The 19463-nt window shown below is 34.8% G+C and overlaps 1 protein-coding gene across 1 annotated transcript; it reads right to left on the bottom strand.

Annotated features, from left to right (window-relative positions):
* Positions 1-253: 253 nt before the first annotated feature.
* On the bottom strand, positions 254-15138 carry LOC136819088 (putative leucine-rich repeat-containing protein DDB_G0290503). The gene is made up of 32 exons (XM_067075256.1): positions 15082-15138; positions 14464-14616; positions 13890-14268; positions 13531-13677; positions 12986-13279; positions 12627-12773; positions 12083-12376; positions 11724-11870; positions 11179-11472; positions 10820-10966; positions 10275-10568; positions 9916-10062; positions 9371-9664; positions 9012-9158; positions 8467-8760; positions 8108-8254; positions 7563-7856; positions 7204-7350; positions 6659-6952; positions 6300-6446; positions 5755-6048; positions 5396-5542; positions 4852-5145; positions 4493-4639; positions 3948-4241; positions 3589-3735; positions 3044-3337; positions 2685-2831; positions 2140-2433; positions 1781-1927; positions 1236-1529; positions 254-303 (listed from the first exon to the last, which is right to left on the bottom strand). The coding sequence occupies exons 1-32, from the start codon at positions 15136-15138 to the stop codon at positions 254-256; spliced, it is 6813 nt and encodes a 2270-aa protein (XP_066931357.1).
* Between the last annotated feature and the right edge of the window lie 4325 nt (positions 15139-19463).

Below are 19463 nucleotides of genomic sequence, written 5' to 3'. Positions count from 1 at the left end.
TTCAATTGTCCACAACTTGTTTGCTTCAGCGTGGACCTCCTTTTTCGTGAAATGGGGATTTTTTCGACATATTATATCAAAGTTCATGTTACAAAACTCCCTTCTTTTTCTCTCTCCAGGAAGCAAATTCGGGGCACTTGTATCATACATTTCAATCCCTTTAACTTGCGAAGGAGTAGGGGATATCAAAAAGCTTCTATTCTCATTTTCATTTTCATAGCTAGTGTTATTATCCTGATCAATAATTAATTCATCAGAAGTAAGAGTCGTTGTATTGTTGTTCACGTCGTTTTGAGGGTAAATCTAAAGATGTTGATATGCTTATCAATAAAGAAAGTTTGAAAGCTATTGAAAAAGCCAAACAAATACTTCCATCTATCATTGATACTGTTATTGTTTGTGGCCACATGGGGATTTCATTTAGAGGTCATAGGGATCATCGGAGTAATCATCCACCTTCTGGGGAGTATTCCTCTAGGGCTGGGAAATTTTGTTGAATTAGTTAATTTTGGTATTCGAAGAGGGGATACAATTTTAAAAGATCACTATGAATGTGCTCCTCTCAATGCCCATTATCTCCATCAACCCAAAATGAATTTACATCAATTTCGGGTGCTCTTGTGCTTGAAAAGGTTTTGATTCAAATCAAACCGAATGAAGATTTTAGTTATTTTTTTTCCATTCTTGCTGATGAGGCAATGGATTGTTCGCAAAAAGAACAGCTTTGTCTAGTGTTGAGATTTATTGATGAGAAAAACATCATCCACGAAGAGTTCACTGGGTTTGTCCATTTGAAAAATGGTCTTTCTAGTAAAGCTATTGCCGATTCTGTCCAAGGTAGAGTCTCTGATTTGGGCCTGGACATTAAAAAGTGTAGAGGTCAAGGATATGATGGTGCAGGTAACGTTGCTGGTTACAAAAGTGGTGCTACTGCCCATATTCTCAGACTTGTTTCCAAAGCTCTATGTGTCCATTGTTTTTCCCATAGACTGAATCTTTCTGTTTCAAAGGGCTTTAAAGTTATTTCTGTTAGCAACATGTTAGAAACTGCTACTAAACTGTCATATTTTTTCCATAATTCAGAGCAAAGACAAAGTAGACGATGTTATGATGTTATCGTCCGTTACAGTGATAGTAAAGGCGGGAAAAATGGCGGTATGGCGTTATGGCGGTATACGGAAAAAAATCGGCGGGAGAGTTTACCAAATTTATTTGAATTGTCATCCAATTCTCACCAAGTTCTGGTAACTGCCCTAACTGCTCGTCAAGATCCATAATTTTTTGTTCATAAAGAGAAATTTCATCATCTTTGCGCTTTAGAATTTGCTGAACTTTTTCCTTTTGAGAATCATATTTTTTCGTCTCATCATCTAGTTGTTTTGAAAGAGTTTCTTTTTCTTTTTCAATCTTGATTTTATTTTTCTGTATAAATTCTTTCTTCATCAAATATATTTGTTGTGATACATATTCAGCAGGTTTATTGGCAAATGAATTTTGAAAAGATTCTAAATCAGCTTGATCTAAATCATCTAATATGGCAGCAATATTTTGCTCTTCAATAACTTCAGCAATTTTTCCACGAAAGTTTTCATTGCAATTCTCAATATGTGAACTCTTTTCGGCAAAAAAAAAACCGTTTGCGAATTTTCTTATTCGGCTTTGGGCTTTTTTCATAGATAGTGATTCGTCTTAGACTATAGCATAGTCTAAGACAAAGAAAGATGCTTTGAAAAACATGTGAAATCGTTTAGGCTTCAAAAACATTTTTGTATTTGAGTACTTGATTTTGGTCCTTCAGTACTAATTTCAGTTTGTGATTTATCTACAGGGCTATCCACACACATCCCTTTGAAGTCCATAATAAAGGAAGAGCCAGTGGTTTCATTACTCTTGTTAGCCTTAGGTCCAACATTGATATTTTTGAAATCTTCAAGGAACGAGGGTGTTTCTGTAGAAGGGGCTACAGGCTCTGCATCAGTCTCGATATCAGGTGTGATACAAACAGTAACCAAATCACTTGAGTCGGCAAATTTGTCACGAAAGTTTGTTTTTGTTGGCGGTATGGCGTTATGGCGGTATACGGAAAAAAATCGGCGGGAGAGTTTACCAAATTTATTTGAATTGTCATCTAATTCTCACCAAGTTCTGGTAACTCCCCTAACTGCTCGTCAAGATCCATAATTTTTTGTTCATAAAGAGAAATTTCATCATCTTTGCGCTTTAGAATTTGCTGAACTTTTTCCTTTTGAGAATCATATTTTTTCGTCTCATCATCTAGTTGTTTTGAAAGAGTTTCTTTTTCTTTTTCAATCTTGATTTTATTTTGCTGTATAAATTCTTTCTTCATCAAATATATTTGTTGTGATACATATTCAGCAGGTTTATTGGCAAATGAATTTTGAAAAGATTCTAAATCAGCTTGATCTAAATCATCTAATATGGCAGCAATATTTTGCTCTTCAATAACTTCAGCAATTTTTCCACGAAAGTTTTCATTGCAATTCTCAATATGTGACCTCTTTTCGGCAAAAAAAAAACCGTTTGCGAATTTTCTTATTCGGCTTTGGGCTTTTTTCTTAGATAGTGATTCGTCTTAGACTATAGCATAGTCTAAGACAAAGAAAGATGCTTTGAAAAACATGTGAAATCGTTTAGGCTTCAAAAACATTTTTGTATTTGAGTACTTGATTTTGGTCCTTCAGTACTAATTTCAGTTTGTGATTTATCTACAGGGCTATCCACACACATCCCTTTGAAGTCCATAATAAAGGAAGAGCCAGTGGTTTCATTACTCTTGTTAGCCTTAGGTCCAACATTGATATTTTTGAAATCTTCAAGGAACGAGGGTGTTTCTGTAGAAGGGGCTACAGGCTCTGCATCAGTCTCGATATCAGGTGTGATACAAACAGTAACCAAATCACTTGAGTCGGCAAATTTGTCACGAAAGTTTGTTTTTGTTGGCGGTATGGCGTTATGGCGGTATACGGAAAAAAATCGGCGGGAGAGTTTACCAAATTTATTTGAATTGTCATCTAATTCTCACCAAGTTCTGGTAACTCCCCTAACTGCTCGTCAAGATCCATAATTTTTTGTTCATAAAGAGAAATTTCATCATCTTTGCGCTTTAGAATTTGCTGAACTTTTTCCTTTTGAGAATCATATTTTTTCGTCTCATCATCTAGTTGTTTTGAAAGAGTTTCTTTTTCTTTTTCAATCTTGATTTTATTTTTCTGTATAAATTCTTTCTTCATCAAATATATTTGTTGTGATACATATTCAGCAGGTTTATTGGCAAATGAATTTTGAAAAGATTCTAAATCAGCTTGATCTAAATCATCTAATATGGCAGCAATATTTTGCTCTTCAATAACTTCAGCAATTTTTCCACGAAAGTTTTCATTGCAATTCTCAATATGTGAACTCTTTTCGGCAAAAAAAAAACCGTTTGCGAATTTTCTTATTCGGCTTTGGGCTTTTTTCTTAGATAGTGATTCGTCTTAGACTATAGCATAGTCTAAGACAAAGAAAGATGCTTTGAAAAACATGTGAAATCGTTTAGGCTTCAAAAACATTTTTGTATTTGAGTACTTGATTTTGGTCCTTCAGTACTAATTTCAGTTTGTGATTTATCTACAGGGCTATCCACACACATCCCTTTGAAGTCCATAATAAAGGAAGAGCCAGTGGTTTCATTACTCTTGTTAGCCTTAGGTCCAACATTGATATTTTTGAAATCTTCAAGGAACGAGGGTGTTTCTGTAGAAGGGGCTACAGGCTCTGCATCAGTCTCGATATCAGGTGTGATACAAACAGTAACCAAATCACTTGAGTCGGCAAATTTGTCACGAAAGTTTGTTTTTGTTGGCGGTATGGCGTTATGGCGGTATACGGAAAAAAATCGGCGGGAGAGTTTACCAAATTTATTTGAATTGTCATCTAATTCTCACCAAGTTCTGGTAACTCCCCTAACTGCTCGTCAAGATCCATAATTTTTTGTTCATAAAGAGAAATTTCATCATCTTTGCGCTTTAGAATTTGCTGAACTTTTTCCTTTTGAGAATCATATTTTTTCGTCTCATCATCTAGTTGTTTTGAAAGAGTTTCTTTTTCTTTTTCAATCTTGATTTTATTTTTCTGTATAAATTCTTTCTTCATCAAATATATTTGTTGTGATACATATTCAGCAGGTTTATTGGCAAATGAATTTTGAAAAGATTCTAAATCAGCTTGATCTAAATCATCTAATATGGCAGCAATATTTTGCTCTTCAATAACTTCAGCAATTTTTCCACGAAAGTTTTCATTGCAATTCTCAATATGTGAACTCTTTTCGGCAAAAAAAAAACCGTTTGCGAATTTTCTTATTCGGCTTTGGGCTTTTTTCTTAGATAGTGATTCGTCTTAGACTATAGCATAGTCTAAGACAAAGAAAGATGCTTTGAAAAACATGTGAAATCGTTTAGGCTTCAAAAACATTTTTGTATTTGAGTACTTGATTTTGGTCCTTCAGTACTAATTTCAGTTTGTGATTTATCTACAGGGCTATCCACACACATCCCTTTGAAGTCCATAATAAAGGAAGAGCCAGTGGTTTCATTACTCTTGTTAGCCTTAGGTCCAACATTGATATTTTTGAAATCTTCAAGGAACGAGGGTGTTTCTGTAGAAGGGGCTACAGGCTCTGCATCAGTCTCGATATCAGGTGTGATACAAACAGTAACCAAATCACTTGAGTCGGCAAATTTGTCACGAAAGTTTGTTTTTGTTGGCGGTATGGCGTTATGGCGGTATACGGAAAAAAATCGGCGGGAGAGTTTACCAAATTTATTTGAATTGTCATCTAATTCTCACCAAGTTCTGGTAACTCCCCTAACTGCTCGTCAAGATCCATAATTTTTTGTTCATAAAGAGAAATTTCATCATCTTTGCGCTTTAGAATTTGCTGAACTTTTTCCTTTTGAGAATCATATTTTTTCGTCTCATCATCTAGTTGTTTTGAAAGAGTTTCTTTTTCTTTTTCAATCTTGATTTTATTTTTCTGTATAAATTCTTTCTTCATCAAATATATTTGTTGTGATACATATTCAGCAGGTTTATTGGCAAATGAATTTTGAAAAGATTCTAAATCAGCTTGATCTAAATCATCTAATATGGCAGCAATATTTTGCTCTTCAATAACTTCAGCAATTTTTCCACGAAAGTTTTCATTGCAATTCTCAATATGTGAACTCTTATTGGCAAAAAAAAACCGTTTGCGAATTTTCTTATTCGGCTTTGGGCTTTTTTCTTAGATAGTGATTCGTCTTAGACTATAGCATAGTCTAAGACAAAGAAAGATGCTTTGAAAAACATGTGAAATCGTTTAGGCTTCAAAAACATTTTTGTATTTGAGTACTTGATTTTGGTCCTTCAGTACTAATTTCAGTTTGTGATTTATCTACAGGGCTATCCACACACATCCCTTTGAAGTCCATAATAAAGGAAGAGCCAGTGGTTTCATTACTCTTGTTAGCCTTAGGTCCAACATTGATATTTTTGAAATCTTCAAGGAACGAGGGTGTTTCTGTAGAAGGGGCTACAGGCTCTGCATCAGTCTCGATATCAGGTGTGATACAAACAGTAACCAAATCACTTGAGTCGGCAAATTTGTCACGAAAGTTTGTTTTTGTTGGCGGTATGGCGTTATGGCGGTATACGGAAAAAAATCGGCGGGAGAGTTTACCAAATTTATTTGAATTGTCATCTAATTCTCACCAAGTTCTGGTAACTCCCCTAACTGCTCGTCAAGATCCATAATTTTTTGTTCATAAAGAGAAATTTCATCATCTTTGCGCTTTAGAATTTGCTGAACTTTTTCCTTTTGAGAATCATATTTTTTCGTCTCATCATCTAGTTGTTTTGAAAGAGTTTCTTTTTCTTTTTCAATCTTGATTTTATTTTTCTGTATAAATTCTTTCTTCATCAAATATATTTGTTGTGATACATATTCAGCAGGTTTATTGGCAAATGAATTTTGAAAAGATTCTAAATCAGCTTGATCTAAATCATCTAATATGGCAGCAATATTTTGCTCTTCAATAACTTCAGCAATTTTTCCACGAAAGTTTTCATTGCAATTCTCAATATGTGAACTCTTTTCGGCAAAAAAAAAACCGTTTGCGAATTTTCTTATTCGGCTTTGGGCTTTTTTCTTAGATAGTGATTCGTCTTAGACTATAGCATAGTCTAAGACAAAGAAAGATGCTTTGAAAAACATGTGAAATCGTTTAGGCTTCAAAAACATTTTTGTATTTGAGTACTTGATTTTGGTCCTTCAGTACTAATTTCAGTTTGTGATTTATCTACAGGGCTATCCACACACATCCCTTTGAAGTCCATAATAAAGGAAGAGCCAGTGGTTTCATTACTCTTGTTAGCCTTAGGTCCAACATTGATATTTTTGAAATCTTCAAGGAACGAGGGTGTTTCTGTAGAAGGGGCTACAGGCTCTGCATCAGTCTCGATATCAGGTGTGATACAAACAGTAACCAAATCACTTGAGTCGGCAAATTTGTCACGAAAGTTTGTTTTTGTTGGCGGTATGGCGTTATGGCGGTATACGGAAAAAAATCGGCGGGAGAGTTTACCAAATTTATTTGAATTGTCATCTAATTCTCACCAAGTTCTGGTAACTCCCCTAACTGCTCGTCAAGATCCATAATTTTTTGTTCATAAAGAGAAATTTCATCATCTTTGCGCTTTAGAATTTGCTGAACTTTTTCCTTTTGAGAATCATATTTTTTCGTCTCATCATCTAGTTGTTTTGAAAGAGTTTCTTTTTCTTTTTCAATCTTGATTTTATTTTTCTGTATAAATTCTTTCTTCATCAAATATATTTGTTGTGATACATATTCAGCAGGTTTATTGGCAAATGAATTTTGAAAAGATTCTAAATCAGCTTGATCTAAATCATCTAATATGGCAGCAATATTTTGCTCTTCAATAACTTCAGCAATTTTTCCACGAAAGTTTTCATTGCAATTCTCAATATGTGAACTCTTTTCGGCAAAAAAAAAACCGTTTGCGAATTTTCTTATTCGGCTTTGGGCTTTTTTCTTAGATAGTGATTCGTCTTAGACTATAGCATAGTCTAAGACAAAGAAAGATGCTTTGAAAAACATGTGAAATCGTTTAGGCTTCAAAAACATTTTTGTATTTGAGTACTTGATTTTGGTCCTTCAGTACTAATTTCAGTTTGTGATTTATCTACAGGGCTATCCACACACATCCCTTTGAAGTCCATAATAAAGGAAGAGCCAGTGGTTTCATTACTCTTGTTAGCCTTAGGTCCAACATTGATATTTTTGAAATCTTCAAGGAACGAGGGTGTTTCTGTAGAAGGGGCTACAGGCTCTGCATCAGTCTCGATATCAGGTGTGATACAAACAGTAACCAAATCACTTGAGTCGGCAAATTTGTCACGAAAGTTTGTTTTTGTTGGCGGTATGGCGTTATGGCGGTATACGGAAAAAAATCGGCGGGAGAGTTTACCAAATTTATTTGAATTGTCATCTAATTCTCACCAAGTTCTGGTAACTCCCCTAACTGCTCGTCAAGATCCATAATTTTTTGTTCATAAAGAGAAATTTCATCATCTTTGCGCTTTAGAATTTGCTGAACTTTTTCCTTTTGAGAATCATATTTTTTCGTCTCATCATCTAGTTGTTTTGAAAGAGTTTCTTTTTCTTTTTCAATCTTGATTTTATTTTTCTGTATAAATTCTTTCTTCATCAAATATATTTGTTGTGATACATATTCAGCAGGTTTATTGGCAAATGAATTTTGAAAAGATTCTAAATCAGCTTGATCTAAATCATCTAATATGGCAGCAATATTTTGCTCTTCAATAACTTCAGCAATTTTTCCACGAAAGTTTTCATTGCAATTCTCAATATGTGAACTCTTTTCGGCAAAAAAAAAACCGTTTGCGAATTTTCTTATTCGGCTTTGGGCTTTTTTCTTAGATAGTGATTCGTCTTAGACTATAGCATAGTCTAAGACAAAGAAAGATGCTTTGAAAAACATGTGAAATCGTTTAGGCTTCAAAAACATTTTTGTATTTGAGTACTTGATTTTGGTCCTTCAGTACTAATTTCAGTTTGTGATTTATCTACAGGGCTATCCACACACATCCCTTTGAAGTCCATAATAAAGGAAGAGCCAGTGGTTTCATTACTCTTGTTAGCCTTAGGTCCAACATTGATATTTTTGAAATCTTCAAGGAACGAGGGTGTTTCTGTAGAAGGGGCTACAGGCTCTGCATCAGTCTCGATATCAGGTGTGATACAAACAGTAACCAAATCACTTGAGTCGGCAAATTTGTCACGAAAGTTTGTTTTTGTTGGCGGTATGGCGTTATGGCGGTATACGGAAAAAAATCGGCGGGAGAGTTTACCAAATTTATTTGAATTGTCATCTAATTCTCACCAAGTTCTGGTAACTCCCCTAACTGCTCGTCAAGATCCATAATTTTTTGTTCATAAAGAGAAATTTCATCATCTTTGCGCTTTAGAATTTGCTGAACTTTTTCCTTTTGAGAATCATATTTTTTCGTCTCATCATCTAGTTGTTTTGAAAGAGTTTCTTTTTCTTTTTCAATCTTGATTTTATTTTTCTGTATAAATTCTTTCTTCATCAAATATATTTGTTGTGATACATATTCAGCAGGTTTATTGGCAAATGAATTTTGAAAAGATTCTAAATCAGCTTGATCTAAATCATCTAATATGGCAGCAATATTTTGCTCTTCAATAACTTCAGCAATTTTTCCACGAAAGTTTTCATTGCAATTCTCAATATGTGAACTCTTTTCGGCAAAAAAAAAACCGTTTGCGAATTTTCTTATTCGGCTTTGGGCTTTTTTCTTAGATAGTGATTCGTCTTAGACTATAGCATAGTCTAAGACAAAGAAAGATGCTTTGAAAAACATGTGAAATCGTTTAGGCTTCAAAAACATTTTTGTATTTGAGTACTTGATTTTGGTCCTTCAGTACTAATTTCAGTTTGTGATTTATCTACAGGGCTATCCACACACATCCCTTTGAAGTCCATAATAAAGGAAGAGCCAGTGGTTTCATTACTCTTGTTAGCCTTAGGTCCAACATTGATATTTTTGAAATCTTCAAGGAACGAGGGTGTTTCTGTAGAAGGGGCTACAGGCTCTGCATCAGTCTCGATATCAGGTGTGATACAAACAGTAACCAAATCACTTGAGTCGGCAAATTTGTCACGAAAGTTTGTTTTTGTTGGCGGTATGGCGTTATGGCGGTATACGGAAAAAAATCGGCGGGAGAGTTTACCAAATTTATTTGAATTGTCATCTAATTCTCACCAAGTTCTGGTAACTCCCCTAACTGCTCGTCAAGATCCATAATTTTTTGTTCATAAAGAGAAATTTCATCATCTTTGCGCTTTAGAATTTGCTGAACTTTTTCCTTTTGAGAATCATATTTTTTCGTCTCATCATCTAGTTGTTTTGAAAGAGTTTCTTTTTCTTTTTCAATCTTGATTTTATTTTTCTGTATAAATTCTTTCTTCATCAAATATATTTGTTGTGATACATATTCAGCAGGTTTATTGGCAAATGAATTTTGAAAAGATTCTAAATCAGCTTGATCTAAATCATCTAATATGGCAGCAATATTTTGCTCTTCAATAACTTCAGCAATTTTTCCACGAAAGTTTTCATTGCAATTCTCAATATGTGAACTCTTTTCGGCAAAAAAAAAACCGTTTGCGAATTTTCTTATTCGGCTTTGGGCTTTTTTCTTAGATAGTGATTCGTCTTAGACTATAGCATAGTCTAAGACAAAGAAAGATGCTTTGAAAAACATGTGAAATCGTTTAGGCTTCAAAAACATTTTTGTATTTGAGTACTTGATTTTGGTCCTTCAGTACTAATTTCAGTTTGTGATTTATCTACAGGGCTATCCACACACATCCCTTTGAAGTCCATAATAAAGGAAGAGCCAGTGGTTTCATTACTCTTGTTAGCCTTAGGTCCAACATTGATATTTTTGAAATCTTCAAGGAACGAGGGTGTTTCTGTAGAAGGGGCTACAGGCTCTGCATCAGTCTCGATATCAGGTGTGATACAAACAGTAACCAAATCACTTGAGTCGGCAAATTTGTCACGAAAGTTTGTTTTTGTTGGCGGTATGGCGTTATGGCGGTATACGGAAAAAAATCGGCGGGAGAGTTTACCAAATTTATTTGAATTGTCATCTAATTCTCACCAAGTTCTGGTAACTCCCCTAACTGCTCGTCAAGATCCATAATTTTTTGTTCATAAAGAGAAATTTCATCATCTTTGCGCTTTAGAATTTGCTGAACTTTTTCCTTTTGAGAATCATATTTTTTCGTCTCATCATCTAGTTGTTTTGAAAGAGTTTCTTTTTCTTTTTCAATCTTGATTTTATTTTTCTGTATAAATTCTTTCTTCATCAAATATATTTGTTGTGATACATATTCAGCAGGTTTATTGGCAAATGAATTTTGAAAAGATTCTAAATCAGCTTGATCTAAATCATCTAATATGGCAGCAATATTTTGCTCTTCAATAACTTCAGCAATTTTTCCACGAAAGTTTTCATTGCAATTCTCAATATGTGAACTCTTTTCGGCAAAAAAAAAACCGTTTGCGAATTTTCTTATTCGGCTTTGGGCTTTTTTCTTAGATAGTGATTCGTCTTAGACTATAGCATAGTCTAAGACAAAGAAAGATGCTTTGAAAAACATGTGAAATCGTTTAGGCTTCAAAAACATTTTTGTATTTGAGTACTTGATTTTGGTCCTTCAGTACTAATTTCAGTTTGTGATTTATCTACAGGGCTATCCACACACATCCCTTTGAAGTCCATAATAAAGGAAGAGCCAGTGGTTTCATTACTCTTGTTAGCCTTAGGTCCAACATTGATATTTTTGAAATCTTCAAGGAACGAGGGTGTTTCTGTAGAAGGGGCTACAGGCTCTGCATCAGTCTCGATATCAGGTGTGATACAAACAGTAACCAAATCACTTGAGTCGGCAAATTTGTCACGAAAGTTTGTTTTTGTTGGCGGTATGGCGTTATGGCGGTATACGGAAAAAAATCGGCGGGAGAGTTTACCAAATTTATTTGAATTGTCATCTAATTCTCACCAAGTTCTGGTAACTCCCCTAACTGCTCGTCAAGATCCATAATTTTTTGTTCATAAAGAGAAATTTCATCATCTTTGCGCTTTAGAATTTGCTGAACTTTTTCCTTTTGAGAATCATATTTTTTCGTCTCATCATCTAGTTGTTTTGAAAGAGTTTCTTTTTCTTTTTCAATCTTGATTTTATTTTTCTGTATAAATTCTTTCTTCATCAAATATATTTGTTGTGATACATATTCAGCAGGTTTATTGGCAAATGAATTTTGAAAAGATTCTAAATCAGCTTGATCTAAATCATCTAATATGGCAGCAATATTTTGCTCTTCAATAACTTCAGCAATTTTTCCACGAAAGTTTTCATTGCAATTCTCAATATGTGAACTCTTTTCGGCAAAAAAAAAACCGTTTGCGAATTTTCTTATTCGGCTTTGGGCTTTTTTCTTAGATAGTGATTCGTCTTAGACTATAGCATAGTCTAAGACAAAGAAAGATGCTTTGAAAAACATGTGAAATCGTTTAGGCTTCAAAAACATTTTTGTATTTGAGTACTTGATTTTGGTCCTTCAGTACTAATTTCAGTTTGTGATTTATCTACAGGGCTATCCACACACATCCCTTTGAAGTCCATAATAAAGGAAGAGCCAGTGGTTTCATTACTCTTGTTAGCCTTAGGTCCAACATTGATATTTTTGAAATCTTCAAGGAACGAGGGTGTTTCTGTAGAAGGGGCTACAGGCTCTGCATCAGTCTCGATATCAGGTGTGATACAAACAGTAACCAAATCACTTGAGTCGGCAAATTTGTCACGAAAGTTTGTTTTTGTTGGCGGTATGGCGTTATGGCGGTATACGGAAAAAAATCGGCGGGAGAGTTTACCAAATTTATTTGAATTGTCATCTAATTCTCACCAAGTTCTGGTAACTCCCCTAACTGCTCGTCAAGATCCATAATTTTTTGTTCATAAAGAGAAATTTCATCATCTTTGCGCTTTAGAATTTGCTGAACTTTTTCCTTTTGAGAATCATATTTTTTCGTCTCATCATCTAGTTGTTTTGAAAGAGTTTCTTTTTCTTTTTCAATCTTGATTTTATTTTTCTGTATAAATTCTTTCTTCATCAAATATATTTGTTGTGATACATATTCAGCAGGTTTATTGGCAAATGAATTTTGAAAAGATTCTAAATCAGCTTGATCTAAATCATCTAATATGGCAGCAATATTTTGCTCTTCAATAACTTCAGCAATTTTTCCACGAAAGTTTTCATTGCAATTCTCAATATGTGAACTCTTTTCGGCAAAAAAAAACCGTTTGCGAATTTTCTTATTCGGCTTTGGGCTTTTTTCTTAGATAGTGATTCGTCTTAGACTATAGCATAGTCTAAGACAAAGAAAGATGCTTTGAAAAACATGTGAAATCGTTTAGGCTTCAAAAACATTTTTGTATTTGAGTACTTGATTTTGGTCCTTCAGTACTAATTTCAGTTTGTGATTTATCTACAGGGCTATCCACACACATCCCTTTGAAGTCCATAATAAAGGAAGAGCCAGTGGTTTCATTACTCTTGTTAGCCTTAGGTCCAACATTGATATTTTTGAAATCTTCAAGGAACGAGGGTGTTTCTGTAGAAGGGGCTACAGGCTCTGCATCAGTCTCGATATCAGGTGTGATACAAACAGTAACCAAATCACTTGAGTCGGCAAATTTGTCACGAAAGTTTGTTTTTGTTGGCGGTATGGCGTTATGGCGGTATACGGAAAAAAATCGGCGGGAGAGTTTACCAAATTTATTTGAATTGTCATCTAATTCTCACCAAGTTCTGGTAACTCCCCTAACTGCTCGTCAAGATCCATAATTTTTTGTTCATAAAGAGAAATTTCATCATCTTTGCGCTTTAGAATTTGCTGAACTTTTTCCTTTTGAGAATCATATTTTTTCGTCTCATCATCTAGTTGTTTTGAAAGAGTTTCTTTTTCTTTTTCAATCTTGATTTTATTTTTCTGTATAAATTCTTTCTTCATCAAATATATTTGTTGTGATACATATTCAGCAGGTTTATTGGCAAATGAATTTTGAAAAGATTCTAAATCAGCTTGATCTAAATCATCTAATATGGCAGCAATATTTTGCTCTTCAATAACTTCAGCAATTTTTCCACGAAAGTTTTCATTGCAATTCTCAATATGTGACCTCTTTTCGGCAAAAAAAAAACCGTTTGCGAATTTTCTTATTCGGCTTTGGGCTTTTTTCTTAGATAGTGATTCGTCTTAGACTATAGCATAGTCTAAGACAAAGAAAGATGCTTTGAAAAACATGTGAAATCGTTTAGGCTTCAAAAACATTTTTGTATTTGAGTACTTGATTTTGGTCCTTCAGTACTAATTTCAGTTTGTGATTTATCTACAGGGCTATCCACACACATCCCTTTGAAGTCCATAATAAAGGAAGAGCCAGTGGTTTCATTACTCTTGTTAGCCTTAGGTCCAACATTGATATTTTTGAAATCTTCAAGGAACGAGGGTGTTTCTGTAGAAGGGGCTACAGGCTCTGCATCAGTCTCGATATCAGGTGTGATACAAACAGTAACCAAATCACTTGAGTCGGCAAATTTGTCACGAAAGTTTGTTTTTGTTGGCGGTATGGCGTTATGGCGGTATACGGAAAAAAATCGGCGGGAGAGTTTACCAAATTTATTTGAATTGTCATCTAATTCTCACCAAGTTCTGGTAACTCCCCTAACTGCTCGTCAAGATCCATAATTTTTTGTTCATAAAGAGAAATTTCATCATCTTTGCGCTTTAGAATTTGCTGAACTTTTTCCTTTTGAGAATCATATTTTTTCGTCTCATCATCTAGTTGTTTTGAAAGAGTTTCTTTTTCTTTTTCAATCTTGATTTTATTTTTCTGTATAAATTCTTTCTTCATCAAATATATTTGTTGTGATACATATTCAGCAGGTTTATTGGCAAATGAATTTTGAAAAGATTCTAAATCAGCTTGATCTAAATCATCTAATATGGCAGCAATATTTTGCTCTTCAATAACTTCAGCAATTTTTCCACGAAAGTTTTCATTGCAATTCTCAATATGTGAACTCTTTTCGGCAAAAAAAAAACCGTTTGCGAATTTTCTTATTCGGCTTTGGGCTTTTTTCTTAGATAGTGATTCGTCTTAGACTATAGCATAGTCTAAGACAAAGAAAGATGCTTTGAAAAACATGTGAAATCGTCTGAAGTCCATAATAAAGGAAGAGCCAGTGGTTTCATTACTCTTGTTAGCCTTAGGTCCAACATTGATATTTTTGAAATCTTCAAGGAACGAGGGTGTTTCTGTAGAAGGGGCTACAGGCTCTGCATCAGTCTCGATATCAGGTGTGATACAAACAGTAACCAAATCACTTGAGTCGGCAAATTTGTCACGAAAGTTTGTTTTTGTTGGCGTCAACTGAACAATGTTGGTTTGATTTTCAGGAGGATCATCTTTGGTGAGAGTTTCTTGATGAGCTTCCAAGCTATTTTTGACCAGGGTTAAACTTTCGTGTCACTTATCCTACAAGAATGGAAAGATCCAGCAGGCACAATAGAACGAAATTCTAGCTGGTGGTTTTCCTGGGAAATTTTCGTGCCTTTGTAGTCCTTTGTTTATTCTTCCGTCTTTCCATTATCTGTCTATGTTCGTGTAATGCTGACGTGTCTAGTCAAACTATGTATTGTTTTACTAGTATTATTCAAAATGTTTTTTTTCATATTAGATCACGGCAGAATTATTCTAGGCATACTGATGAGCTCTGATATTGAGCGAAACAGATCTTAATGTAAATGCCTAACATCAGACATATCTTAAATATATTTTATTTTTCTCTCGTTTTATGTACAACCGAGCCGATATGCATTGACGGATAAAGCTAACGTATACAAAACGGAAGTCACCAACGATCAATTTGGACAATCTTAATTTATTTGACATTTTTTTAAAAATGAAAATATATATTTCGATAGTAAAATACTATGCATTGTATTAAATTACTTTGAATTTCTATCCCAAATTGTTTAATGATAAGATGAAAGATATTAGTAGAGCAACTAATCTATGTTTTTTAAACCCAAGTGGATTTAAACATACCTTCTATGATTTAAACAAGCTAAGATCCGAGATTTTAATCTTTACGTTCCAGTTCCACCTTGGCCTGTATTTTGAAATACTTGAATATTTTCGATCAAATTATTAAATTCTCTTTCATCATCACCAAATAACGTTTTGGTATAATACTACTATGTCCCTTAAAATAAAATAAATAAGAGCGTCTATCTACAATGTACAGTAAAAATTTCGTTTTTAGGGTAAAATAAAAAAAATAATCCTTATACCGTGTACTATCATATATATGAGATAAAAATTTACCCAAAGAAGGGTAAAGGCGGGGTAAAGGCCTATGCCTGAAGAAGGCTGCAGTTGAGCTATGGGGCCTATCCATGCATGACTAACTGGAGACCACTTCAGGCAACTCTAGCACTTCAGATAATCCTGATAGGAGGGCCATAGGAGGGAAATCGCCCTAAAAATAGGGGGAATGGAAAGGGGACCAGAAGGAAAGGTAGGCAAAAAAAATGTGATAAAGTCAAAAAGACCCTGACCTACACTACACTAACAAAATATACATAAGATATAAGTTTCGTTTTAATTAGCAATGTATTATAATATATTTTAATGTTTAAAAACTGAAAATAGACAGCCTCAATCATACCGACAAGCCAGAAAAGGGGCTAAAGGAACTGGTGAGCTAAAGGACTGGCAAGGAGTATAATCCTCAAAAAAAGAATGTGACCAAACAAAGGGAGAAGGAGGAGACAAAGGGAGGTTGTGAACTACTAGAGCGAAAGAAAAGGGGAGTGGACCGGGAGTGGAGTAAGTGGAGTAGGGGAAATTCACAACCTCAACACGTGTGTGGCTCTGCCACTCATTCAACAAATGGTAAACTCGTCTAATGGTGAGTTGCCGGTTAACCACTAGGCTGCTCGCATCCACTAACGAATCTGTGCTTCTTTTAGAGGATGCTTAATAGAGGGTAAATCCTCTTTCCACAGAAATGCTAGTCGTATATGGACTAAGGAGTATTTTAGTTGGCGAGAGCGGACTTTGGACCTTGCGAAACGCTTTCTAAAGGGAAATCTAGCACTATAAGAAAGTTTCAAATCCGCAGATATAAAAAATGACATAATGTTATAGAATTATGCGATGTGATTGGCTTCTGACTTGAGTGAGGCGGGAATCCATAAAGATGGTAGACCTAGTAGCGAGTAGTTCAATTGTCCTGGCCACTGACCTTTATATACCCTGGACCAAGGTTCTCAATCCCAGCCAAGCAAAATCTTTGATCGGAGTTTTTTGAAAATTCAGAAGCAGCCACCGGGGCAAAAAGGCGAAATAGCTGTTCCGATTTGCCAGCCAGGAGAATATTTCTAAAAAGTTGACATATTTAGCTTCTTCGGAACAGCTCCAAATATCCAGCTGGAAAAGTAAATTTTCTCTAGAAAAAGTCCCACATTGCCAGGAACAGCTCTACAAAAGAACTTTTTGCTTTGTTCCTTAAAATAGCTGTTCCGATTTGCCAGGAGCAACTTTGTAGCCCTTTGTAATTCCACAGGAACAGCTCTCTATTTCCAGCTGGAGCAGTCAGTTCAATGCAAAATCTCGTATTACCATATTTGGAAGAAACCATTGGGTAATGTTTTATAAATGTTCTACATCGCATATAATGCGCATGCGTAAATTTAAACCACAAGTGATTATTACACGCGTTGATATGACATAAAAAGGAAAGTGCCAGTGGGTAATCTTTTTATTTCAAGGGAACAGCTCTCTATTTCCAGCTGGAGATAAAAAAGCAAAAACATAGCTGTTCCGATTTGCCAGGAGCGATTGTGATACTTAATAGGAACAGCTCTGTATTTCCAGCTGGGAATTTGGACAACAACTTCGAGAGTTAATTTTCGCAGTTCGAGGTAAGGGGTAATGATAGAAAAGACCTTTACATGTTTTTTTTATAAGCATATTCAGGCTCATATATGGCAAAAATTTAAACACAAGCTAAACATTACTTTGAGCCTTCATTTTCAGAATTTGTTTGTTTTTGGCAGAATTTTCGAAATTTCTCTAAAACTTTGCTTAGGATATAAGCATCCGTCAAAGCATTTTCAGCTTTGTAAATCTCTCTATCTAAGCATTTCCGAGGCAGCTTTTGGGTTCATGTATTGTGAAACTTATTTTTCAGTAGAAATAATCGAATTATATTATCGAGAATATTAGTTACCGGGAGGCATATCATTTATAGTTATAGAAAAAGAGGATATATTCGCAGTAGTTAATAGTTAAAATTCATACGATTCACTCTCGATGGAAAGAATTTGGTTACTTTACAGGGTAAGAAAAAGGTACACATATTTCAAATGTATAGGCAGTACTGATTATGTACCAATAGAGACGAAAGATCGCCTAGTTGAATTTAGGTTGAAAGAAAATCTTGTTTCTTCACATATATTTCCAATTTCGAAAATAATTTAATTAAGTTAAAAACAATAAATTGAAAAAAATAATATATATTATATAAAATATATAGAAACATGTATCAAAGAGAAATTTTGATAATCATATATCATGTACTCGTACGGAATAAATAGTCCATAATAGTCAGTTAACCTAACTTGTAAAACCACGACTCTGGGTAACTTGAGTTGTTTTTTTGCGTTTCAAGGCAAAATGGTAATAAATCATAAGTTTTTTAGGGGGGGGGGAGGGTCACAGATATCTGTAAAGCCCGAAGGGCTAGATTTGCGGCTTTTATCGAAAAGTGAAGCCTAGGTTTGGAAGGATTTCCTACCAAAGTCACGTGACTAAAATATGCGATTTCACCGGTTTGAGAGATGTGAAATAGCGTTTGCCGCCTACGTTTTTTGATCTCGCGCTCCGAAAACAATTAAAATACTAGATCCATCGGCACGAAATTTAAAAAGTCAAATTTTTGCTTCACTTTTTTTTGCTGGAGAAAGCTTAAAGTTGCCTATCTAGCCCTTCGGGCTTAGATATCTGTGGGGAGGGTATAAAATAAAAATACAGTGGTCACACCCCCTTGACAAAAATGGGTTTGAAAGTTTTACTAAATTAAAAAGAAGGGGCGGCTTGTACAAAAAGAGGAGGTCAATTTTAAAGGGGAGAAAGTTTATTTGAAAGAGAAACATTCTTGACATATCCGGTTAGCTAAATGAGTATACTGGATGCAACAGTTACTTCATCGTAAACGTTTGAGTTGGATTGTCTGACAAAATATCATTTTAAAACATGGACTGTTCTAAAGATTTCAAAAGCTGAATCATCCATAGCCATTACAATTGAAGCCTTGCGTTATGTTTTCTCCTGCAGCAGTCTTATCGCTGAAAGCATCATTGGTATTTTGAATCTCATTCCATTTCACTTCATGCCCATCGTCCAGTTGATAGCTGAAACGGAAACGGAAGTGCTTGATTAATAGGCAATGGTTAAAGCAGGTATCATGAAAGAAGAAGTGTATGGATGAGAGGCAATCACTAGCGCGGTGTCATCATATGCGTGCTACTTAAAATTTACGTAAATAAATTTCAATTTTTATAGTACAGAACAGGAAACTATGACCCATTACATTTTATATCCATACAGAAGGGTAAACGAACTTTTCCCTGGGGCAATCTGAAAAAAAATTTCCAGAGGGTAGGGTTTAAGGAAAGTCAAGGGGCTAAAAGTTATCTTAAAACCCGTGCACACTCACTTAAAAGGTATGAAGAACTTTTTCCAAGTTTTTTTTTATAGTTTTGACATTTTCAAGGGGTATCTATTTAGTCAGGTAGAATTAGTTGAAATTTCACCACAACCCGGACAAAATTGCCATCAAGCTGAAAATTGGCACAGATGTTCTTTAGGGTATACTGAATTACCAAAAAAAAAGCCCCATCAATCCGGACAGGGGAAACCACTTTTTCGGACAGTTTAAAACCGGACATGTCCGGAAAATATGTCCGAAAAAAAAGTTGTTCAAATATACAAGTATTATATATCAAAAGAAAGATAATTTCAAGACGAACAAAAAATTTGCTTACAAGAAGTCATGAAAATAAACACAGAAAGAGTTATGAGTATCAGAAAAGACCCTACTGTCCAACAATTTTTGAATTATGTAGTAGTATTCCCTATTCTCAATGGCAGCGAATCTCCTTACAGCTTCAAGCAATGTGTTTTAGACCAGCTCCTGAGTGCCGGGCAGC

Source organism: Clytia hemisphaerica, unplaced genomic scaffold (genome assembly GCF_902728285.1).
Source record: "Clytia hemisphaerica strain Z4C2 unplaced genomic scaffold, Clytia hemisphaerica genome assembly, whole genome shotgun sequence".
Lineage (NCBI taxonomy): Eukaryota > Metazoa > Cnidaria > Hydrozoa > Leptothecata > Clytiidae > Clytia > Clytia hemisphaerica.
The sequence above is the reverse complement of the archived record's forward strand: the minus strand, read 5'-3'. Positions and strand labels throughout refer to the sequence as shown.